This window comes from Colletotrichum lupini, chromosome 9 (assembly GCF_023278565.1).
Source record: "Colletotrichum lupini chromosome 9, complete sequence".
Lineage (NCBI taxonomy): Eukaryota > Fungi > Ascomycota > Sordariomycetes > Glomerellales > Glomerellaceae > Colletotrichum > Colletotrichum lupini.
This window is the reverse complement of record NC_064682.1, coordinates 1514647-1539313: the sequence shown is the minus strand read 5'-3', so window position 1 is coordinate 1539313 and position 24667 is coordinate 1514647. Positions and strand designations below refer to the sequence as shown.

Below are 24667 nucleotides of genomic sequence, written 5' to 3'. Positions count from 1 at the left end.
GCGACGCGTTTATAAAAAGCAAGGAAAGTAAAAAACTCCTAAATATATATAATAATAACGCCCTTAGGAGTCTCCTTATAGTACTAAGCTAGAGCGTTGAGGTTATTTTATAGAGTAGTTATACGGCTATTATTATAAAAATAAACTAGCTAGAAATAACTAAAGTAGGAAATAATCTTAGTCTTATTATTAATATTAAAAATACTAGCTTAAAAAGAGAAATCTAAGTTAATAAGAAGAAAATTCGCTAAACGATTGCTAACGACTTATTATAATCGAGATTAATAAGTTTAGATACTTATAGTTAGTAGCGAGCTCTTAAAGAGTAGCTTATTTAAAATAGACCTTCTTTACTTTATTACCTACTAACGGGTTAGTAATATAAATAGCTACTTTTTTTTACGTACTAATAGTATAGTTAAAAGTATAGAGAACGTAGCCGCGCTTATAAAAGTTAAGGCTACCCTACTCCTTAGTATTATAGAACTTTATAAAAGTATTTTAAATAAACTAAGCGGCGCTATATAGCTCTTTAAGAACTTAAAAAATATTATTAGCTAATATTTTAATAACGGATTAGTAAGGACTTAACGACTTATAATAGAATACTTCTTCTTATTAATTTAATAAATAATATACTTAGTAATATAAGCGCCGGTAATATAAATAAGCTTATTAATATTATAATATAAACTAGCTAAGTAGCGTATATAAAGAGTACCGCTACGGAGATTACAAAAGCCCTTCTTAAAATTATACTCTATATTAAATATATCCTAAATACGCGAAATAGTAGACATTTTAATAAATACTTAGCAATAGTATAATAAGAAAGTCGTAATTAAGAGACGATATAGAATTAGAATATTATAAAAAAAAAAGTATAGTTATATAAAAAAAAATTCGTAAAACGGTTACTAAATAAAAGGAGGGAAGAAAAAGTAAATACGTAATTAGTAACGGATAAAAAATCTTTTATTATAATCGATAGCTTAGTAATAATAATAACTACGAAGTTAAGCGGGCTCTTATATATTACAACGGTTAGAATACTTTATTACGAATATATATTACTAACTTAGTAACTAATTAGCGCGCTATTACTAAATAATAATAATAAGATATTTATTAAATAAGGAGATAGAAATAATACCTTATTCCTAAGTAAGAAAGGATATTATTAACGCCTTACGGAATTTATTATAAATAACGACGTTAATAGCTTTATTATTAATATTAAAAAAAGATATTATATAATAACTTTAGGGACTAAAGTTACGTAAGGGGGGAGTAATTATAATAAATTCGGGATATAGTTAGTAATAAGACGCTAATAACTTAGTAACCGGTATACGGATCTTATTATAAAAGAACTTTTTAAAAAGCAGAGCCCTTATAAAGGACTTTATAAGCTTTAGTCTTATAATATACTTATACTTATATTATAGCCTCGCTAGTTAAGTGCTTATAGCCTAATCTCTTATACTTTTCTAAGGATTTATTAATTCGTATTTAAAAATTATTTTTTTAATAATACTTAAATAATAAAGATATCCTTTTTTAACTTTAATCTAAAGGATTTATAATTACGGCTATAGGATTATTAATACTTCGTTAATAAAATTAGCTTTAATAACAATAAATACTAAAATAGCTCGTAATTATATAATAACGATTAAAAAAGTTCTTTTTTAATATATTAAAAGTTACTTACCGTATTAAAAAGTATAATAAAGAGTATTTTTATATATAAGTTCGCTAATAAGCTTATATTATTAACTAAAATAAACTTTACTTTATATATTATAAAACCTTTTTATAATAAGTTTAAAATCGGTTAAATAAAATAAGGTACTATTATAAAGGGTTTATAACTCCTAGACTAAATTATATTTAATTTTTAAATACGTACGATAAGCTTTCATTATTTAGATTTAAAATCTATATTAATATTAATACTTATTTATAGTTTATTATATAGTTTTATATAAGGGTTTCTATTTATACGTCCCGGAATATACTTATATAATATCTTATTATTATTTAATAACGGGGATTTATATTATTACGAGTTCGTTTAGACCGAGGGAAAGAAACCGTTCTTACGTTTAGTATTTATTACTACTTTTTATAATACCGTTTAATAATAAAAAGTTTAATTATATTTCGTAATTACTAAATCTTTAGTAAAAGTATTTATAACGTTAAGATTAAGAGTTAATAAAATCGTCTTTATTAAAATAAATTAGTATATTAATAAGTAAATAATATATATCTTAATATATATAAGTATATTTACGTTTATAAAAATACTTTTAACTACTTAAGTTCTAAGGGCTATTTTATATAAATATACTCTCTAACTAGATTATACTTCTATTTATATATATATTACTAATTCGTTCTAATTTTATTAACTTCGTATAAATTTAGAACTCTTATTAAATTCGTTATTAAAAAAGTCGCCCTTATGTTATTTCTAATTAGCTATAATAACTATATTATTAACTTACGTTACGAACCATATAAGACTTTATATAGCTAATTAACTAAGACTAAGTTTAATAATTATTAAACGCTATTTAAAATAATAATAATCTAAACGTATATCTTTTTTAAGCTACTTAATAAATTTATATTTTAATTATTAAAAGCTCCCTAACTATATTAGCTAAAAGTACGAAGTTTAGTAAGGCTAATTATTTTTATTTTAAAGCATATTAATATTTTCGTATTCGTTTAAAATAGTATATATATAATAAGCTCTAATTAGAAATTATTTTACTTAGTAAACTATAGGGCGGTATTATATAAGTTAAGTAAAAATTACAAAACTTTGAAATTAATCTTAGAGTATTAAATAGCTTCGTAATTATAAGTAATACTAAGGATAAAAAGGAATTATAAATATAATTATAATTTACTCTAAACTATTTACTAACGAGAATGCTCGTTTCTATCCTTATAATATACTAAGTTATTTACTATTATAAACTTTATTTTCTTATTAAATTATTATAATCTCGTTTTTTTTATTATTTTTATCTTTTTTAACTTTTTTCTTAGCCTTTACTTCCTTTTTAACGATCTCTTTTTCTTACTTAACTAATAATTCCTTTTTAATTTTATTATTAATTTAATGTTAATATTTATTAAAAGCCGTGTTTTTAGAATATTTCTATACGTCGTTTTACTTAAAGTTTTAGTTATAATTAGCTTTATATAACCTTTTCCTTTTTTTATTAATTAAAGTTTAATAACTAATAACTTAATTTTAGTTTAAAAAATAATAAAAAATTAGTAATTATTTTTTATATATAAGATCGTAGTTTTAAAAAGGAATCTTTTTAAACTTATAGCTTTATATACTACTTTATAATACTTTAAAATATTATAAAAATTCTTTATATTAATTAGAAATATTATCTACTCTATCAAAAGAATTTACTAATTTATTATAAAATATAAAATAATAAATCGTATTATATTTTAATATAAAATAAACGTTAAGAAACGATTAAACTAAACTTTTTTAATAAACTTTTTAATAACTTAGATATTAATATAAGTCGTTACTTAAAAACTATTAAGTTCGTTCTTAAAAAAGGATACATTATATAATATAATAAAAATATTAATTATTAATAATTACTTTAGCTCCTTTTTTATTTATTAAATACTTCGTTCTCGCTTTTTTAAGCTTATAAAAAGAGATTTTATTAATATTAAAGCTTATATATTTATACGTTCTTATTATATAAAAAGAGCAGAGCTTATATAAGTATTATTATTAATTAGTCGTTTTAAAATAGTTTTATAAAGAGGTATTATAAAGTCGATTAGTTTAATAACGTTTTATATAGAGATTAGAAGTTATTATAAATTTATATTATAATATTTATAAGCGAGCTATTAATTTAATAACTTAAGTAAAGAGTGATTTTTATTTATAAGAGGGTAAAAAGTAATAGTTATTTTTATAATAAAGTTATAAAGAAAAGAAAAACTTTTATATCGGGGTATAATATTACGTAATTTTATATATTACTATATAATTTAATATATTACGAAATTAAAATATCTCTTAAGCCGTAAATCTCTATAACCCCTATTTATAAATTATTATACTAATCTAGACCCTATCCTAGGTAGTAGGGTAACCGTAAAATACGATTTCTGCTTTAATATATAAAAAAAGTGTTTTGGCGGAGTGCCTCTTGTAGTCTGCCGTAGGTTCCTCTCGTGATGACCAGGTCCTACCTCGGTCGGGTTTGCTCGGGGCAGGCGACAGCAAAAAAACCGCTTTATTCCCCCCATCTCAGGCGTCAAGACATCGTGGAGCTCCGTCGCTCGTTGGGCTGCCACGAGGGGGACAAAGAGCTGTGGTCTGTAGGAGATTCTCCGCGGTAATCTCCGCTTTTGCGGTACATAGCTGGAGTTTACTCGAATGTCAATGAGGAGCCCTCAGGTTTTTTGAATATGCGTAGAACGGCCAACTTGGCTTGTGCTGCTGATGCCTTCCCCTCACTTGCCGTCTCCGCAGCTGAACAACCGTCGCAAACCTTCGTGAGATTTCGCTCATGATGAACCGGGGCATGGGAGGATGCGATGTGATCGGATCACTGGTGGGGCTTTGCATTTCGTGTTGGACATGGTCTCACAGAAAGACCAGCCAGGCAAGCCTGTGGATTCTTCCAAAGACTAGCCTAGCAAACCAGGTTGGATGGACGATGAAAACTTCAAGAGACAACCTAGCAGTCTAGTTCTCAGGGACAGTTCGTCGTCCACACCAGTCCGGCAACCCGGTGCGGGATATCATGAAAAAAAGGGTCCAGTCCTGTCAAGCAGAAGTGTCGGTCAGGGCAACAAATCAACAACCATCAGCCGACTCTGAGTGGTTGTAGTGTAGTGTACCGCTTGAGCCACCATCCCGGGACCAAGTCAGGACCCTTCTTGCATCGAACGTCTCTTCTGAAGGTTGGGTAGCGCAGAAGATAGCGTAGTGACAGTTCAATAGGCGGCTGGACCGTTCTTGGAGAGAAACGGGCAGCCATGTGGCCAAATAAATTTACCCGAGCAATTTAGCCACGGGTGCCGACTGGTGGAGGATTCTCTTTCTGCCGCATGATTTGTGCAACAGGGCTGCAGAAAATGTCACGCTGCTGACCCCTCCGGGGCCGCCGCCAGATGGACCACCGGCGCAGGTGAAAGCTCCGGAGGGTGACTGCCTGAGGAGGTTTGGGGGTTGTTCATAGCCATGTCTTTGGGTCAAACATCCAGACGACTCGCCGGCGCCATCGCTTTCTCGAGGTTGGATGTGAATGCTCAATGTCTCGCTTCACCTCCAAGATCTGACCTTCTTCCGAGGAGGACCCCGAATGATCCTCCCCAGACGATCTCTCCACGCTCATCGCGGTCCCATTCAGGGACCACCGCTGATCATGCGCCTTGCGCAAGATTGTCCCCAGAAATTGGACATGCGATCTGAAAGACCGCGCGCACATCATTTGTTGCCCATCAAGACACGTGAAGATGATTGCCGGATGTGTTGAATTCTCTCATCTGGAGCGAACGAGGTGATCTGCCTTAGCGTTTCTCAGTCCCCGTGGGCCGGCGAAAGGCCCTCCTTCCATCGAATCTATCCACCAGTCCCAGTAAAGACGAAGATCCGAAGTTTGATAGCCTTGTTGCCTCGCTCGAGACGATGTTAGTCGCGGGGTTTAGAGGCACGAGAGGGGGCTGGGCGTAAGCGGGTTTTGCCACCATCGTGCAAGAATCTGATCCTCCGTCCGGGGACACAACGGTCATTTTGTGGACTCCTCGGTGGCCTCGCTCGCAACTTGCAATGACCAGTATCTCCCGGTATCACGTGAAGAGGCAGACATGCAGTAGCTGCTACCGGTAATTGCGCGTTCATGGACGTGGGAAGGGAAAGAATTGGAGAATGCTCCGTACGCTCGCAATGCCTCGACCCACGGTCTGATATTCCGTTCTATCCGCAGATGTTGATAGAAACATTCCCGTGCTACTCAAATACACAAGGGGGGAAGTGGATAAGGGCGTAATACGAGACTAGGCTTTCGGTGAGTCTAGACTCGAGAAGTAGCCAAAGGGGTTTTAAGCAAACGCCGAGGACACAAGACGGCTTATCAACTCGATGAATGGAGGTCCGTCACTGCGGAGAAGAAAGGGAGCAAAACGGCATAGGAGTGATGTACAGGAATGCTGGCCTCACCCGTATCGCAAAACAGTTCCTGGACTCCGGACAGACGAGGCCAGAATGGCCGGCCTCCTCAGTTCTCGGGCTGGAATTGACCATCGCGCCTGTAGCAAGCACGCGCAGGGCAGCAACATCACGCCTTTTGCTTTCTCCCCTTCGACTCTTCCACGCGAACACACTTGCCTAATTCGGTCTCACCACCGACTCGGCCGCCTGTCGTGAACAGGGACCCCGTTACGATCCCGGGCGATGCTCCGCGACCGAACGACGCGCCGTTCTCTTGCGTGCTCGGACCCCCCTCCGTGAAAGTCCGTCGTGGTTGGTGCGCTACAGACCCTTTTGTTTGGAGACTTTCGGTATGGACAAGGCTGCCTGCGCCGACCACGGGTCTATTTGCCCGTCTAGACCTTTCGCTTGACGTGTGCTGCCGCGAAGACGCATGACAGAAGCCGACGTGGAAGGTTTTCTCAAGATGACGGGTCGCTCTGCACCATTGCTGACAGGCAAAAGCCGCGTGCGACTATGCGCGCGATCCGATGGCAGGAAGACCTGGGCAGCAATCTGCACATGTGAGATATCTCAAGACGGTACCTACAACCAGCAGGATAAACGGACATAGATATCTGAGTATGCCTGAAGGCTGCTGGTGTGTGGCCAGCGCTCGAGTGAAGGTGACAGGGGTCATTGTGAGTCTAGTCTCTCGGTCTCTCCCCCGCGGCTCTCCCATCGGACTTCCAGGTCCTCGTTGTCTCGAAGGCAGAGACAGCGCCCGTGTCTGTCTTTTACCCCCTCCGTCATACCGGCCTACGGATCAACGACCGTCGGATCCAGCGACGGGATTCTACTGGCTAGAGGAGAACTGAACCACATGTAAATGCCATCAGGTTACCCCAGTTCGATGAGGAACCCCAAACAAAAAAAAGGCATCCGGCGCCGCCCTTGTGAGATCTCTCGATAGTGGAGTATTAAAGGTCGCTAGCTGATTTATGCATTCTCAATGTCCCCTTACCGGCTCAGCTTGCGAATGAATCTCCAAGCGTAGTTTTGCCTGACTCTTTTGTTCCCAACCGGCAGGCGACGTTCGTGAATGGGTCTTACTTACCCCTCCATCTCAGGCAGGCACGGATCCTCCGAGTCCCGCGGTCCAGGTGCTGTTTTCGATTTTGGGTATTGATTTTATTATGGGTTTGCGTGGGAATATGATGGTCGTAGAAAAACTCTGTCCAAAATGTGATAAATGACAGCTGACCAGATCCACGGCGTCCATCGGTACCCTCGCGCATCGCGGGAACATCGGTAACAGAGGCTGTAAATCGTGGGTATCCATTCGTAGGGGTTGACGAAGAGATGTGCAGAGATGCTGCCGGCGCATAGGCAGCCGGCCGAATCTAGGACGGCCAAAATACCTGCCTACATCTCCACCACCCATCCCCAAACTGCCAAAAATACGAAACATCCCTTCCCGACGACGCAAGAGGCGTTCCTGACACTACCCTCCAGAGCAAACCTGACAGAGAAACCCCTGCGAATGAGGGGGGAAGAAATAGGTTGGTGGAGAGGAGATTTGCTCATGTCTCTTCCGGCCGAATGTGACCCCAGGCTTGTCTCAAAAAGACAGATTCAATGTGTGTGGTGGTGTGCGTGATGTGCGTGCCGCTTCGCCAGGCCTGCCACGCCCTGGCAGGCCTTCCCGTCCGGGGAAGCGTTCCGGCCGAGGTGAAGGAGGTCCGGATGAGTGGGTGAGGAATGCGCGGATGCTTGGGCTGGGAGACCTACTGGGTAAAAAGGAAGAAGAAGAAATGTTTGGCCATACTACTCCGTCCAGCCAGTACCGTGCTTTTGCAGCCCTCTTTTGCCCATGTTCGTCTCATCTCACTTTACACGCCCCTCAGGAAGGGGCTCAGCTGGGGTCACTAGGTGAGATTCGTGTTCATGCTTATTATGTGGTCAACATTCCCAGCTTGGAGTATTTGACAGATGATTATTTTTTAAATAAGAGATTTAATAGACTTAAAGTAAGGATTTGTCTTGTGACGCAGAGTTAAATAATATAATATTTGAGTCTCCGTTTCTCATTTTAGTCAACGAAATTCCTGTCGGTGAACCCGTGATATTCGATTGACGTTATAGTATCCCGACAATGACATATGTGGCATTCATGAGGCTTCTCGATCTGGGTCTATTGACATTTGACACTTTGCCATTGTTGATGCAATGAATTGCTGTACCTTACAGGAATGCGGGCAAACATACATGTTCAAGCTACCACCAGCCTACTGCAGATCATCAGCTCGGGAACCACTCGGTGTTCTCTTATTACCCCAACTATTTGCATCATCGATGAACGCCGTGGCCACTCCGAGATCCGTTCCCGAGAGCTGGTCCCTCGCCAATCTAGCAGTCTCTCAAAGTCTCCAGTTCCATGGCACAAGCGTCTACTTGGTTGATACCGTAGTACGTAACTGCGGCAGGCAAAGTGCAACCGAGCTTCGTCACGAGTCTTGAGGAGTCTTCATATCAATTAGCCACCTAGGATACGAATACATCCCTCGGTATGAAAGACTCTTACCATATGCCCATTGATGAAGCAACGAGTGTGGCAGCCATCGAGATGCCTCAATAGACACGATTTCATTGGTCGCAAGTCATGGCAGTAATTAGATGTATCCGGACGGGAAGCGACACTGATCTCCCCGTACTTACTAGTGCCACAAACCATCGTTGGTGTGCCTAAAACTTCAGCCCACCCCAGTCGTGTTTGCGATTGCCAACACATCGTGGTGAACCCCAGGTACCGACCGATTCTTTCCAGACGACTCAGCAGCCCGTACAACACAACAACAGTTGCGAATTACCGAGACGTCTATCGACGACGACTAATCCCTAGGTGCAAACGCTGAAAGTTTGAGCAGTGCCGCCTCTCTGGTTCACTAATCTCCCCCTCGATAGGTGACAACTGACAGAACAAGGGACTAACTCCAGCTGCATCAAATCACCGTCCATCGATGACACTTCAGCTGCTTCTCTACAACTTCCCAAACAAGCCCTTTCATGCCTCCCAAAGCCATGATATTCGGTCTCGAGTCACGAGATGTAAGTCCTCGAGAGTCAGATCTGGATCTAACAGCGGGAAAGATGAATTTCCCTGCAGCCCCTTGCCAGATATTGATTCCAACGTGAGCGATTGGTCGGGTGGCGCTAATCAGCAAGGGTTCATGACACTATAAAGTTTGGTGGCTTGCGGGGTGGCCAAGCCCGCCGACAATCACCATCACTGCCATATTTCCCTAGCTTCAACGATTCATCCTCATTGACAGGTGTCAACTACACTGGTAGACTTCCTCTCTATAGCTCGACGGCTCGCCTTGCGTCTACATGCCTCTTCAGAAACGTGATAGGCCGAAACAAGACTCCGGGCCGCAGATCCTTACCCGTCGCGCCGAGTGTCGTGAGGAAAAAGAAGTCCAGTGCCACGTTCAGACTCTCGAACCCGCAGACTCAGCTACAAAGTGCAAGACATTCAAAAAAGCAAGAAAAGGTTCGGCTGAACGAGGCTCAAAGTCTCTGGTCCTGAATCTTCTGGACATGCTGATCATCAGGCACGTTCGCCATCCAACCGCTCATTCCTATTCCTGACGCCACGACTCTGCCGCGAGAGGGGAAGACCGAGTCACACAAGACAGGACTCGGATTTCCCGCCTTGCCTGCTACACCTGCCTGCCTGCCTGCCTTCCTACCTGCCTGCCCTACTTTGAGAGGCCGAGTGAAGCCGTGGCGGGCGTTGCACATCTCAGCCCTCCCGTAGATGGCTTGTTTCTTTTGCCCTTTCGTCGGCTGAATATGAATCAAGCAGAGAGTGCGGAGGGTTGAGGCCCGCCGCCAGCCGGTCCAGCATCGGGCTTCTCGTCTCCTCCTCCTCCCCATCTTCCCCTCCGTGCCGTCGCCCGCACATTAGAGACATTGGGCTTGGGTCTGGTGACATATATCTCACTTTGTTGCATCAGTGACATCTCGGGCTTCACAACGTTGCGGGGAGGTCTCAAGCCGCAAAGCCGCGAAACATGCCGTTGAGGTTGAAGCTCACGCAACCTTTACCGGCGATAGGCATCTGTACATTTCGATTTTCTTTTCTTTCTTTTTTATTATCATTGTTCTTATTCAAACGGTTGTCCGAAGTAAAACGGACTAACAATTGTAAAAGCCAATAGTCCGGCCCAGGATATAGAAATTCCGAACGACAAAATCAAACAGAAAACAGAGCAAATCTGTGACTTACACCGCTCCCCGCCATGGCGGACGCCGGCGCGGCCGTCACTGCGACCCGCGCGTCATATTCTCAAATATCCGCCCGCTTGCCTGCCGCCGGACGTTGACGCGCCCACCCTCTCCGTCCGTCCTCCTTACCTCCTCCCCGGTTCCCGCTGCTGCAGGAAAACGAACCTGCGCGGCCATTGCCGGCTTCGATCTTCCGCCACTACGGTATAAGGTACGGATAACATCTGTAACTCGTTTCCCCTACCCTACATGTACCGTGCAGGTGAGCAAGCCCTGCATGAAATATCGTATCGTATCGGATCGCGTCAAACATATTGCATTGGATCTCAATAGATCGTACTATAGAAATAGACATGCGTGCGCCCTCACCGCTCTCCCCCACCCCAGACTTGCGGGAAGGAATGTCGTCGTGCTTCAGCCTTCACCGTTTTCCCGTCCCATTTGATTCCAGGGGTGAGAAGAGCTTGATGCCGATTTCAGCTGTTCAGGTTACCCTATTCAGGGCATCGCACATTACGTCCGTAGATCTTACCCGCCGAGCCTTCCGTATCCAAGATAAGCCATGCTGCTACCACTGCACCAAGCCGTGCTCTATTGCCATTGAAGAATCATCACCGATTCGCCCATAACATGTCTCGATCAATGGTATTCCCAGATACAACCGACTATTGTTTGTCGATCGTCTGAATGACAATCAACCCCAACGATATCCAACCAGGTCAATGAAGGCTACTACCGCGGATCAGACTCCCCGGTTCCCCCCATGTCTTGGCTTTCCTCCAGCGCGGCAGCTGTCTGATAAAAAGCAAACAAACATGGCTAGAAGTCTGGAGCTGGGGTTTGAGCGTACTTTCTGGCCGGACATCTGGTGAAGAGCAACGTCACCCGCGCCAATACAGCATTCCCCAAACACACCTGCCGCAGCTTGTCTGTTGATCAAGAGTGTCGGACGGCTACTGGGGACTATCCACAAACACGCAGGCCTGGAGATAACCCCACGATGCCATTCTTGAATCCAAGACCAATGCATCACATACCACTCACACAGAAACCTCTTCCCCCCCCTTTTGATCTCAACCGCCAACGTCGCAACCCCAGAAGAACGGTTGACTTGAAATAAGAAACGACGCACTCCTACACGACAAGTTGTAATCGTCCCCGGTATGCCGTCACGCGCATAACGTCCGTACCGCGGACGCGGACCCAGCTGCATCTCATCGACTTTTACCCTGCTTTGCATGCGCTGCTCCAAAGAAAAGCCGTTCGCCCGTTTGGAGCTATTCCCCTCCAAAACCATTGTAATCCTATCGCCCAAGAATGGTCCCAGCCCCACCATCCAAACTCTTCTCTCTCTCATAAAAACCACATCCTCCAATGACATCCCAGACAAACCGCGAAGACAAATCCCAAAAAGGGACAAAAATAAAATAGAAAAGCCAATGCCCATTACCCCCTTGTCATCCGGGGAAGCTCGCCAGTCTCTCCGCGGGTGGAGACAAAAGCTCAGGCCTGTCCCGCGCGACTCGCCGTCACAAATGACGAGATGGGCAGGTCAGCTGAGCATTCCCGAAACAAAATCTGACAGCGCGGGGGGGGGGTGAGGAGGGCGGAACCGTGAACGCGCCTACGCAATCGCCAACTCTATCCCGTACTGCTCTATCAATCTGCGCACTTGGAGTGTACTAGTCATCAAGCTTCTCCCGTCGGGTAGCTGTCATTATTGACGACAAAACAGTATCAGTAAAGATCGTCACTTTTATCAAAATGCAAGGTCATACGCCGTTGTCGTTACCGTTACCGTTGCCGCATGCCGCTGCCGCCGCCGCTTCCAGGCGCCGCCATTCCCTTTCCTGTTCTCCCTGCGCGCCAAACGCCGAACGGAGGCCTTCAATCTATCCGTACGTCGGCCTCCTGCTGAAAGATCGTCGGGTAAAGTGCCAAAGCAACCCCGGATCGTCGGGAAACGGGGCCACCCCGTTGAACGACGTGAATGCATCTGTACGCAGTAAGGTATCCATAGTGGCTCTTCAGCTTTGCATGCATTCTCTGAAACTGGTTTCCAGATTTATCATGATTTGATGCCCCCCCCCCCCTTGATAACCTAAAATGTTAGCAAGAAAGAAAGAAAAAAGACATTGCCTTGTGAGTTGTGATAGAAACAAGTCCTGTCATTTTTCTCTCCCGCGCCAAACGCCGATTCCAATGCGATGAGAACAACCAAGCCGACGGGTCGTCGTTATCCGTCCGTCAGGCGTGGATCGGTACATGTATTTTCAACTAGACTTGACTAGCACAATAGCGCAAAAGAGAGAGGGGAAAAAAAACACCAAGCGACGAGAGAAAAAGCAACGTCTGCTACCATTTTGCAAACAATACCAGCTTGCAATAACGCAGCAAATCACGTTCCCCACGTGTTTTCCCTTCCCGTTCTCACTGGACCGACTGGTTCCATCCCACTCCTCAGTCCCTCTGATACGCGAAACAACACGGCGCTCAGGCATAGCAAAGTTCGGTACTCGGTCAACCGCCCGCCTTCCTCTTACTGAGGGCAGAGGTGAAGGTTGATCGACATAACCCACGGCCATGGCGATATCAACTCCCCCCCGTTTCGCAGCGATTGATGTGCCAGGTCGTAAACAATTCCTCGGTGTCGAGAGGAGTCTAGCGAAACCCGCACAACCCCGTAGCTGGGACTGCTGCATGAAACGCGGGATAATGTTGAACTTGCTATCCCGCGTCTTGAGGGCTCAGGCATTTCGACACATGTTGAATTTTTTTTTATTTTTATAAACGGCAATTATCAGAGGATTCGAGTACCTGAACCACCCCCCACGCGCAAAACTACTCGGAGCTTGAAAATTGCCCCATCATTTCATGATACTTCAGACTTTCGCATCTCCGGCTTACACCACCCCATCCAGTCCTCATGAAGCCGGAATCCTTCTCGAAGAAAGCAAAGAAGCCCCCCCCAATCCCCATAGCCCACGATAAGAAGCCACACCTCCTCCCTCGTCGTCACGTAGCATCCTCCTACACCGCACCCGTACCCCCGTACACCGCCCAGATTCCCTCTCCGGCCGGTGCCTTTTGCGTGTCCGCGCCTGTTTGCAAATCTCCCACATACAACAAGGACTATGAGCCAGCCCCGCGTGGTTACATCCAAACCAACCCACCCAACAACACGCCAGGGTCCCAAAAGAAGTTGGTGTGCAGCCTGCGTATGGGTATGCTACAGCCTACCACGACGGTACCAATGCCATCCCGCCAGTGCCATATGGCTTCAAGGTACTCCGTGCTCCCTACCGACCTGTTGCGCGTGGGGGGTTGCACGCTGTCCCGGCGCCGGAGGCAGTTTTATACACTATTTAACTCCATCGTTTTGTATTACTAAAGGATTGCCGCAGTATATATAGACGCTACCCTGCCCTCGAATTCCGCACTATTTAACCTTAACCCTTTTTATAAATTACTTATTTTTTCTTTTATTTTACTCTCTCCCTCGTTAAGAGATTACTAAAATCGTAGTTTTAATAGCTTATTAATAAATTAATATTACTATTTAAAAATAAGTAACTTATATTTATATATAAGTACCGGGAGTCTTATTATTATAAAAATAATAATAAATATATTAAAATACTTAAAAGAGCTTTTTAATAAACTTTTAATATTATTTAAAGTTATAATCCTTAAGTTATAAAAAAAAGCTAAAGTATTATATTAATATAGCCCTATTTATTTTATTAATATTAATAATAGTTTTTTAATATAAAATATATTATTAATATTTTATAACTATATTATTACTTTTTATAAATTATACTTAATATTAATAAGGATTTTAATATTATTTTTTAATTTATTTTTTAATTTTTTTATTAAGGTTATTATTATAAAATTAGTTTAGTTAATAATATTTTAATAAGTATTTTAACTTAATTTAAAGGCTTTTATAGCCCTTAAAAAGAGGCTTTTAAAAGATTTATAATTAAACTTTTTATTTATTATAAATAAAATTATTATAATTAAAACTATAATACTAATTATAAACCTTAATAATAAGTAGTTAATAATATAATTTTTTTTTATAACGAGTTTAAAAAAGTATTTTAATTTAAGTATTAAGTAAGTATTATACTATTTTATTAAAACTATATTCTTATATTTATAACTTAGAAAGAATTAACTTTCTTTAATAATAAGGTACTTAGAGGTAGTTTTGTACTCTTACGGGTTAATTACCTACTCTTCTCTGAACTTGGAGCAGTGGTAGGGAGGCGGGAACTCGGTCCAACCGCGCGTGGGGGGGCTGCACCGTCCCCCATCCCCTTTCGGACGGAAGAGTCGCCGGCCCGCGAGCCGCCGCTGGGCTTTTCCCCATCGTGCATTCCGTCTCTGCGCATCTGACCGCCGCCTTCGGCCACGTAGTATAGGTAGCCTATGGGAATACGTAGTTGTACTGCAAAGTGTCCATCAAGCCAAGTGAACGACTGAACGCGACAAACAGGAATGAGACGGCAAGTCTCAGCAGAAGCGGACACTGCGTTTCGGTGTACGGATAAACGATATTCAAAGCAAAACAAATACGCAAGCGTGCCGTCGATTCGAGCGAACCGATAAAGATCGTGATGCTTCAAACGCCCTCCAAATCGCGATGGTCGACTCGCGCTACCTTGCACCAAGCCTCTTCCAAAATCCGGGAACTACTCTACATCCCGACGCATCGAAAAGCCCGGTAATTACAACCAGGCCTACTCCGTACCTACCGCGATTCGAGTCAGCTTTCGTCTTGGCTAAACTACTATTTGCCTTCCCTCGCGCCAATGACAGGAGTCGCGATTTCCACGTATTTGCTTTTTCGGACATCACCAGCTGACCCGGCCGCGGGCGGCCTAGGAAATTCCGCAATTCCTTTCCTGAGCTTGAGTTGCTTCACAGAGACACACACACACACATACACAAACCTTCACAGAAGAAGTTCGGGGCCCAGCGCGCCGGAAGCGGCCCCGTCCGCCGCCGACTGAGAAGGGCGCGCCCCCACATTGCTTTCCCGTTGTGGAAGCCCGATGGACAAACCCATCCCTGCATGTTGTCCGGGATGGCAGAGGCACACACACCATTTCTCTCCCTTTTCTCTGCCAATTTTTGTCCGGTTTCCCTCTCGCCCTTACGTACTGGTATCTGTGTGCTCAGATGCTGGCGATGATGTTATCAGTCACCTTGTGACTGACCACCACCACCTCTCCCCAGAGCTGAAGGCGCCGTAGGGATAGCTAGGCACAAACTCTATGCTCTAGATGTTCCCGAGGCCAAGGTTCCCAATCTCTCGGCCGATGCGACGTATCATTTTCGCGGTAGCCGACAAGGCGTGCAAACAGCGACCTAGAGAGTATCCGTAGTAGCAAAAACAAAATCAGATATGTGAGGTCAAAAGTCAAGTGTGAACCGGGGACCCGGCCCATTTCGTCTCATCATGGGTGTCGTCGTCCAGTCCCCTGGGAACCTTTTGAGAGAAGAAGAGAAGCAAGAGGGAGTCGGAGGGCCATGTCGTAATTGTCGTCGTTGGAGATGCCTTGTCAGGACCCGTTTGCTCAAAGAACCACACCCTTCCCCTTCCCCTCTCCAATCTCCAACTCCCACACCTTTTCACCTTCACAGGCATTCTCCTCACCTTGGCGGAACCTGGGTGGCCTGGTGTGCTTGCAGTTGTGTGCGGCGAAGCGAAGAAGTACCGCAAGCCAGGCCGAGGTGCACGATTTTTCCCGTTGCGCCCAACCAACCACAATAGCAGTGGACCATGAGTGGTGGAGCGTCTACGCCGTCCCCGGTTCTTGGGATTTTTGTATGATTTATCGCCTTCCCAATCCCTCTACCGGTGACCAGGTGTAGCAAAGTCAATTTGATTGGGATGCATCAGTTGGCCTTCCAGAACCGGGCCGCTTCCCCCCCTTCCCACCCCCGGCCGAGGTCAACTTCAGGTGAATGCTCCGTCCTTTCGTGAATGATGGCATGGGTTCATGGCCCATGGGATATCGGTTTTCACCCATCCCCCGTTGACCTGCTTGTCGCAACAACTCGCAATACCATGGGTATAGTCGTAGCCGAGGAAGGAAAAGGGAGGAGAACCAACCGTCCTGTCAGTTAACGACACTCCTGATAATCCCACGATTCCAATAATCCGGGTTGTTGGATCCAAGCCGTCTCATCTTTTCTGGCCATGTCTACTTCGTACACTATGCGTACGAATATGCCACCCCGGCTCGAGGGCGCAACTTGCACCGAACAATTGTTTGTCGCGCCATCGGTCTTTCGATGGAATGCTCACCGGGTACGCAGTTCGAGTATGGCTTGCGCCGTGCCCTTCATCTTAGAACCCATGCACACCGGCATCCGGGAGTTTGGGAAGGAATCAAGAGTGATTGATTCCTCGGAAAGCCTCTCCCCTAGCTCCAACTGCGCCGTTGGTTTCGGCGTCGCGTGTTCTCATATGCGCAAGCGATATCTTCGCGAGGCTAGGACAATACCTTTTTCCCTCCTGCCTCGTATGATCGTCACCATGTTCGTGTCTTCTCACAATCATGTTACTCGCGGGTTCCGTTTTGTCTCTCGGTCCGTTGTCGGGGGTGAGTTGGAGCAGGATCGTAGGGCCTGTCCATTTCCCATTAGCTCCGCACGACGTATGATTACCACGGCCTCGGGACTGCTAGATGGTCGCGGAAGCGATATCGTGGTCCCCCGGAGACCGTTTTCTGCGAAGCGAACACCAAGGTGACGGCGCTCACGACAAGTGCCCCCTGGCAGATAATATTGTGCTCTGCCATTGTCAATTCGGGCTTGACAAGGGCGGAGCTCCCCATCGACGATGGCGCCGAAAGCCCGTATCAAAATGCCGTGCACATCGGGCTTCAACTTTCAAGGATACAGCGAGATAGGCAAGCCAGAATCCTCCAGTCACCCTGGGTCAAGGGTGAACAGATGACCACGGAGAGTAGGGGTACTGGCCGCTCCGCCAACCGTGACGGACGGACGGGTGCTCCCACAGAACTAGCATCCCGCGCTGACAGTCGCCGTGATGCCAGGCGTGGCGCGGCTTCAGGGTGAGGGAAAAGAGGAAAAGAGTGGCAGTGGCTTCAGCCCCCCAAGCTGCGGTGTTTGCTTCATGGTACCTAACGAGACGTGGGGTGCCGGCGTTGGCTTGACTTTGGGCTTCCAGAGGCAACCCGTCACTTGACCAAACTGTCGTCAAGCAAGGTCCCAATCGAACGACAAACGTTGCTTTTTGCGCAGAGTTGAAAATGTGAGTTGTCAAACAAGCGGCGGTCATTGCGCGATGAGTAAACCACATGGACCATGAGCAAAGCCTGAAAGCCTGAAACTCTGAATTGTAGGGCTTTGGTGATGTCCAGTGGCAGAAAAAACGAACTGCAAGGTGAGTGACGAGTGACCACCAACGCGGTGAAATGAACACCAGTCTCTAGGAACTGCTCCAGCAACTGCATTGGGGAAAAGGTGACGTTTCAAGGGTCCAATTGCAGCCTCTCCAAAGTTCCCCCAGGTGCTGTGACGAGGCACTTTTTGGGGCCTGGTGACCAGTTGACCCATGCCGGGGCTTGAGAGTTTGGGAACGAATGTCTCGCCTGGTTCAGGAACCAGAAAGCCTCGAAGGTTTAACGAAGGTCTGGCATGCTGCTTCTGTCGGTCCCTCAGGATCGATCAGTCTCAACCATGCCTTCTGACACCGACTGCATACGTCTTGGCCTTGTTCTTTCTGACCTCTGAGTTGGCATGAGTGTCTCTCGTGAGCAGGAAGAACAACTCATTCCGGGGCGTGGGAGAGCCCACAAAGCGCCCATCTGCCTCTTGCTGCCCCCGACCCCCTGTCCAACCCGTTGATGAACACTGGATCCCATGACATTCTGGCAACCAACCGCGGGGTAGGTAATGAGGCGATGAGCAAGCAGGGCGGTTGAGTTCATCATCGATACCAGGTTCCAAGTTGCTGCTTGGCTGATGTGCATGTCTGTAGATAGGATGCCTCCTTGCGATCAACATTGAGAATGACTGTTGTTATTGCGTCCCTTGTCATTACTGACGCCTCACGAGGGCTGAGCTTCGTGGGCGGGCAGCGGGCAGGCGGCAGACAGGCGACAAGCGGCAGGATTTGTTGATGACCTAAGTGATGGGCATCATCACGGGGTCGATTTGGGGCGAGCGCAGACGCGCTGCCGCAACCAGTCAAGCAGCAAAGTCGCAAGCCAGCGAGGGGGTCAGAGCATGTCACATCGCCGTGTCAGCGCTCAAGGACGGGCCGCCGCCGATTCGTCCGCAACCAAATTTGGCGACGACGAATTGACCTTGTCGCCGTCGCGAGTCCGGGCCCAAGCAAGCTGCTTTGGTGCCAGCTCACTATGAGCAGTCGACACTATCGAGGGCTATGCAGCCGCCATGAGAGATAGTCTCGTGGACACGGACGGGCACTGCGAGTTGCCGAAAGATGTTCTCCCTTCAATCTTGCGCCTAAACCTATCCTTCCGCGTAGCAGGCCGGATTTCGTCCCGAGGGACCTCGCGGCTGTGGTATCCGTAGGTTTGGAAATGCTCGAAGCGGAAGAGGGGCTGCGACAAGTCTGTCCCCGTGGTGACAATGCCACGGCAATCCAATTAACGGGCACTGTATTTGCAGCGGCACCTGCGACTCGCGATCCAGACATCAGGGACGGGACCGAATGCTGGGGAAATTGGAACGTTCGGAACCAGGGCATCTGTTTGACCCCAGTATTCGTAGAGTGAACGTCAATACTCAAAGGGGGGTTTCCGGGGAAGCGATTGGCGGTCGTCCCGACGGAAGGGTTGAGCAACCTAAAGCCTCGAAGCAGAGATTGAGAAAGCATCGGTTTGGGTTGGTCCGAAGTCACGGGCACAGCAGAGAGAACCAGGCGAACCAGTCGAGTCGAGCGTTTCTTCTGGTGGTCTCGTTGTGCGTTGTCACCTCCGTTGTGCCGTTCTCAGCTCAAGGAGTCAGTCAGTCAGTCAGGGACCCTTTCCCTCTGGCAGGACAAGTCTTTTTCCCCTCCAGTGGCTCCCTAGGTTCGGAGAAGAGCAGCGAGGCCGCAGGGCAGGTGAGCAGCTGGACAGGGACCGACAGGGACAGGGCGTTGATGGACGTTGCCTTCACGGTTCGAGCTGGACGGCGATCCGTTTCGGCGGGAAGAGGCACGGCGGCTCGTGACCAGTGACCAGACGGAAATCGCTGTAAATGGCAGCGAGCTGTCGAGGCTGCATTCGTTCTAGGCCGTCGCGGTCTGTGAGGGTGCCAGAAGGGGAACAGTGCCGGCAGGACGGTAGATCGAGGAGGTACGCCAGGCCTCTTTGGGTAGCAGATCTCTGGCTTATCCTCTTTGGGCAGTGTACGGGTGTTTCGGCCAGGTACCGAATGACGGTTGACGGAAAAAGCGCGACGGAGGACCGGACGGGGGTAGAGGTGTGGACTCTGCGGAGGAGCCTTTGCCTGTGGAGGAGTCTTTGGAGGTCGAGACGAGGCCGATGGAGACTTTTGGATGGAAAACGTGGAGATGAGGCGCGGCGCATATTCGGCCAGACGACTTAGCCACTGAGAATTGGTGACAGAAACCCCGTATTCCGCACAGGGAGAGTCTCCGTTTTTCTCTTGAACGTACGTACGAAGATTCTGTGCCCCCCAAAGATCCAGAACCGTGACGGAGACGCGATATGGAGACTGAATTGGCATGTTCCATACGGAGTAGCTTGGTCTGGATTGGCCGAGGTGCTGACGGTGACAAAACAACCGACGGACGGACGGGACGCAATGCGGCAATCTAATGGGCCTGGATTGGTGATGCCGCGACGAAGACGGCCAGAAGACTCCCGTCACATGACCCAAACGGTCCCGTGGGCGAGGCGTCCGTGGAGCTGAACGTGGAGCCCAACGGACTGAGCTGGGCCAGGCCCCAGGTCTCAATTGAAAGTTTTCGTTCCTGAAGTTGGAAGACGTGGAGGGATGGAACGGAGAGGGGGAAGAGCGGACAGCTGACCGTCGACGTTCGCCGCCTCAACGGACTGAAGTACTGCCCAAAACGGCTAAGTGTCGGGAGACGCGAGCTATACCGAAAGGAGTAGTATCCTGGGTCACCCGCGCTCCCAAAATTGCGCGTTGGGTTGCCGTATGGAGTTCAGCGCAATTGCCCTATGATGCCCCTTTGGGCTTGGTTCGAGATGAGAATAAGGGAGCTACTGTCTCTCTGGGAGGAGTCTCTCGGGGAACATCAGAGCAAAAGTCAAGAGTCAAGACAGCTCACGTTCCTGGACCCCCTCTCGAACTCCGGGGGGGAAGCCACCACGACTTGCCCCGTCCAGGCAGTGTACCGAACTTCCCCGAACGACAAGTTTCTGGACCTCGTCAACCCCCTTCCCTTGGGCCCTTGGAGTGCCCTTTGTACGTATCCCTGTGTCGTTGACCGTCCCAGAAGGTCTCTTGCGCACCCGTGACTGCCTTGCCGTCTTGCGCTTGATGGCTGCGCTGCTGGGTGCTGGTATTACTGTTCCGCGCTCTCTCCGTTCTGGTTCTGTGGTCTCGTGGAGTCTTGCGTCTGTACATTCGGCTACGTACCGAGATACCGCCGCAAAGAGTCGTTCAGAACCCCTGACACCCTGACATTGCTTGGGATGGAACACACTGACATGACTGACTTAGGTTGACTGAGTTGAGTCTTTCTTTCTGCTCTAGACCTGATTCTGAATCACCCGGCACGAAGAGGCCCAGCGTCGTCACAAGCCGAAAGAACCAGCAGAGAAGAACTGACTTGTCCGTCTCTCGCCAGGACAGATGGATAGATACAACTGGAGGCAAAGACAGTCGAGAGCTTGGGCAACCGCAGAATGCTGTCCGTATATCCGCACGAATACACCTACCTGGTAACTGAGAAGAAGTGGTACTGCCTGTGATGCTCGTCTTGGGGAGGGTCATTCCCCTCTGGAAAAGAGAAAAGCCACCGACTGGCGGTACTTTGTGCCCCGTACCTGAATACATGAGTTACCTCCACTTTTGCTTCAACACTTCCGTCGTCACAACCCAAGGCCTCAGGTCCCAAGGTCTCTCCTCTCTCTCATTTTTTTCGCAGTACGTACCTTACCTCTCCATACCCAATTGTCACTCACACCCCCACACCTCAGCACCCACACCCTCTTCTTTCCCTTCCTCTCCTTCGTGCCTTCTTCTTTTTTTTCCCTCTTTACCAGGTAGTGGTGCTCCATGCCGGGGGCCCCTGCTCGCTCCTCCCTCCCCTCTTGTCTTCTTGTCCCATGCTGAGGGAGGTGCGAGGATATACGTGCTTTGCTCACCGCGACTCACCCCCATGCCAGCATCAACATCACCCACGCCCCCCCCCCCCCCCCCCCCCCCCCCCCCACCCCCCCCCCCCCCCCCCCACCCCCCCCCCCCCCCCCCCCTCCCCCTCCCCCCCCCACCCCCACCCCCCCCCCACCCCCCACCCCCCCCCCCCCCCCCCCCCCCCCCACTCCCAAGCTCCCCCCCCCCCTCCCCCCCCCCCCCCCCCCCCCCCCAATCCCCATCTCTTCCCATTGCCCATCGCACATTACATCTACCTATACTTACTTACATGCATCCCACTCCGCTGCCATCTAATCAACATCTTTCAACTCTCTCTGGCCAAACCCGAGGTGACGATAATTATTAACGTCCGTCTTCCCCCAGACTTTCCACCCTTCCCTTCTCCTCTTACTTCATTGCTCCACCAGAAGCACATCTCGACCATCGACTCGACACCTCTCCGCACATCCAGAGCCAGCATTCTCCGGATTCCCCTCCCGTAAACGCCATCATATTAAAGCATTCCTGTCTTCGCCCTTCCGCACCTCGACGTCTGCATCAGCACTTCCAGCGACATCATTTCCCCGACGTACATAGCGCCCATCACTTCATCGTCGACATCATCGACCGCCACCCCCAAAACCACGACCCGCGACTCCAAATCTGATCTCGACAACATCCATCTCGCTTCGCTCCAGGTGCCGAATCTGCCCTACTGTACTGAATCCCAATACACCCTCAACGCTGGGTGTCTTTTCAATCTCAACCACCACCATATCCGCGGAACCGACTACCTCCAGCTGCTCAATTCGAGCAGCCCATCTCGGCGCAATGCCTTACCCTCTCGATACGCACGTCCTGACAGTGGACACCAATGTCATCAACAAGGTCGATACCTCAAATCCTCAGAACCTCTACAGCATGTGGACTGGTAAGCATCTCGCACCTGGCTGCTCCGTTCAAGGAGCTCGCGCACTACGCGTCTACTAACACACCCCCAGTCTTTGCCAAGTGCGCAGAGTCTGTTGAGCAGGGTCGCAGGTTAGAAAACCTCAGCTGGCGATTGTGGAACCGTGAAACGTTCTGCTGCACCGAGGAGGAACAAGCCTCCATCACCGCCACCAGCCTGCCCAGAGAGATTCCCCAAGCCAGCAGAATACAAGATATTCCTCAACTGTCCGGCAGTGTCGAGTCAGAAAACGACGACGAGGCAGTCGACTTCACTTCATTGTCCGCACCCCTCGAGATCCGACCCAGAATCCAAAGACAGGACTCTTGCGCGAGCAACCGCAGCCGTGGCAAGGAACGCCACATCACTTCCGGCGACTTCGAGAAGATGGTCGTCTCCATTATCAAGGAGAACGAGCCCTTGTCTGCACCTCTTCCGCAAATGGCCTCCCCTTACATGCCTCCTATGAAGGAGACTCCCGACCTGGCCCCTGCCTCCCCCGTCTACGAGCACTCTGGATCTACCACAACCGAGTCGCCTTGCAAGTCGTCGGAAGAAGAGCACTCCCAAGAGCCGACCTCACCCGAAATCACCTCTCGCACCACCGTCGTCCGCGGCTTCTCTCCATCCCAGATCCCCAGAGCCATCCCTGCCTCTCCCAAGGTTATCTCTCCCGCCGCCATTCCCGAGCCGAGGTCATCACCTGCAGCCAAGCCCATCCTGTCCAAGAAGCAGCCCATGTTCTCCATCGGCGAGTCTTGCTCCTCGAGTGAACAAGGCCACAGCATCGAGAACCTCAGACCCATTCCCGCTCCTGTCCAGAAGCGCAAGATGTTCCAGGTCGGCGGCTCCTCCGAGGAGGACAGCTCTCTCAAGAGTGCTCTTGCCTCCCAACCCGGCTCCCTGCTCACCGGTCAGAAGAAGACGACTTCCTTTGCCGACCATGTCTCCACCCGCATGATCAACGACGATAACTCTGCTATTGCCGACGACTCAGAGACCGACTACGTTGACGAGAGCGCCATTGATGATGACGACGACTCTTCCGACTGGGAAGACTCCATTGAGGACAGCAACAAGTCTAGTATTGATGAGAAGACCTTCTTCCAGCGCGTCGACTCCAAGGTCAATTTGACGTCGCGCCGTTCATTGATCACGCTCATGATGACTGAGCAGAACGACCGCTCCAGCAAGCTTGGCAACATTGCTTCCCAGTCTACTTCGGCACTCCCTTGGTCGCGCACTAGCCACCCGGCTCCTCCTACCTTGGCCGTCTCCCCGAACGACTCTGATGACGCCCCTCTCATGATGAAGCGCGGCAATCGCTCTTCTCCTCTGAAGCCCATCAACGAGGTGCCTCGCTCGGCTGCCCAGCCTATCCATGCCACAGCCAGCCACAGCCACCTCCAAGCTGCTCTTTCTCCCCGCACTACCCGGCGCAACATGCTTGCGACTGAGTTGACCGAGTCTCTTCGCCGCAACCTTCTCTGGGAACGCCAGCAAAAGTCGTCTACTGCCAACGCTGTCCTCAAGAGACGCCATACCTCTCACGACGTCGCCAACCTGAAGCAGTACCCCGAGAAGGTCTGCCTCAAGAACGGAGACGCCCCGATCAACCCCCAGTATTTCTCCAAGGATACTGACAACTTTGGAGGCTACCACTCCAAGGGATGGTAAATCACTATTACATTACTGCGCCACACACAACACAACACAAAACACACACACTTATCACGATATCTGACGAGCGTGTGGCCTTCGAGTCCGCTCGAGCACAGCTATTTCTGGTTGCTTTTACACTGCATTGCGCGCGGCGGCATCGCATCGGCTCTGCCATTCATCATAGTACCATAATCATGGGCGCGCATAGTTGGGAC

At 47.8% G+C, this 24667-nt stretch overlaps 6 protein-coding genes across 6 annotated transcripts; 4 read left to right on the top strand and 2 right to left on the bottom strand.

Moving 5' to 3' along the window:
- Positions 1-9271: 9271 nt before the first annotated feature.
- CLUP02_16356 (uncharacterized protein) lies at positions 9272-9794 on the top strand (the record flags this gene model as incomplete). The annotated part of the gene is made up of 2 exons (XM_049295278.1): positions 9272-9313; positions 9450-9794. The coding sequence occupies 2 exons, from the start codon at positions 9272-9274 to the stop codon at positions 9792-9794; spliced, it is 387 nt and encodes a 128-aa protein (XP_049152425.1).
- Positions 9795-11237: 1443 nt separating this feature from the next.
- On the bottom strand, positions 11238-11942 carry CLUP02_16355 (uncharacterized protein; the record flags this gene model as incomplete). The annotated part of the gene is made up of 1 exon (XM_049295277.1): positions 11238-11942. One exon carries the CDS (start codon positions 11940-11942, stop codon positions 11238-11240), a length of 705 nt encoding a protein of 234 aa, XP_049152424.1.
- A 1479-nt stretch (positions 11943-13421) lies between these two features.
- On the top strand, positions 13422-13886 carry CLUP02_16354 (uncharacterized protein; the record flags this gene model as incomplete). The annotated part of the gene is made up of 1 exon (XM_049295276.1): positions 13422-13886. The coding sequence occupies one exon, from the start codon at positions 13422-13424 to the stop codon at positions 13884-13886; it is 465 nt and encodes a 154-aa protein (XP_049152423.1).
- Positions 13887-16871: 2985 nt separating this feature from the next.
- CLUP02_16353 (uncharacterized protein) lies at positions 16872-17596 on the top strand (the record flags this gene model as incomplete). The annotated part of the gene is made up of 2 exons (XM_049295275.1): positions 16872-17104; positions 17203-17596. 2 exons carry the CDS (start codon positions 16872-16874, stop codon positions 17594-17596), a joined length of 627 nt encoding a protein of 208 aa, XP_049152422.1.
- Positions 17597-18012: 416 nt separating this feature from the next.
- CLUP02_16352 (uncharacterized protein) lies at positions 18013-21478 on the bottom strand (the record flags this gene model as incomplete). The annotated part of the gene is made up of 13 exons (XM_049295274.1): positions 18013-18153; positions 18233-18372; positions 18424-18497; positions 18589-18667; positions 18801-18901; positions 18968-19110; positions 19167-19353; positions 19410-19503; positions 19552-20339; positions 20392-20592; positions 20645-20716; positions 20804-21200; positions 21256-21478. The coding sequence occupies 13 exons, from the start codon at positions 21476-21478 to the stop codon at positions 18013-18015; spliced, it is 2640 nt and encodes an 879-aa protein (XP_049152421.1).
- Positions 21479-21539: 61 nt separating this feature from the next.
- On the top strand, positions 21540-24644 carry CLUP02_16351 (uncharacterized protein; the record flags this gene model as incomplete). The annotated part of the gene is made up of 7 exons (XM_049295273.1): positions 21540-21595; positions 21685-21718; positions 22270-22340; positions 22404-22589; positions 22642-22772; positions 22843-24463; positions 24539-24644. 7 exons carry the CDS (start codon positions 21540-21542, stop codon positions 24642-24644), a joined length of 2205 nt encoding a protein of 734 aa, XP_049152420.1.
- Between the last annotated feature and the right edge of the window lie 23 nt (positions 24645-24667).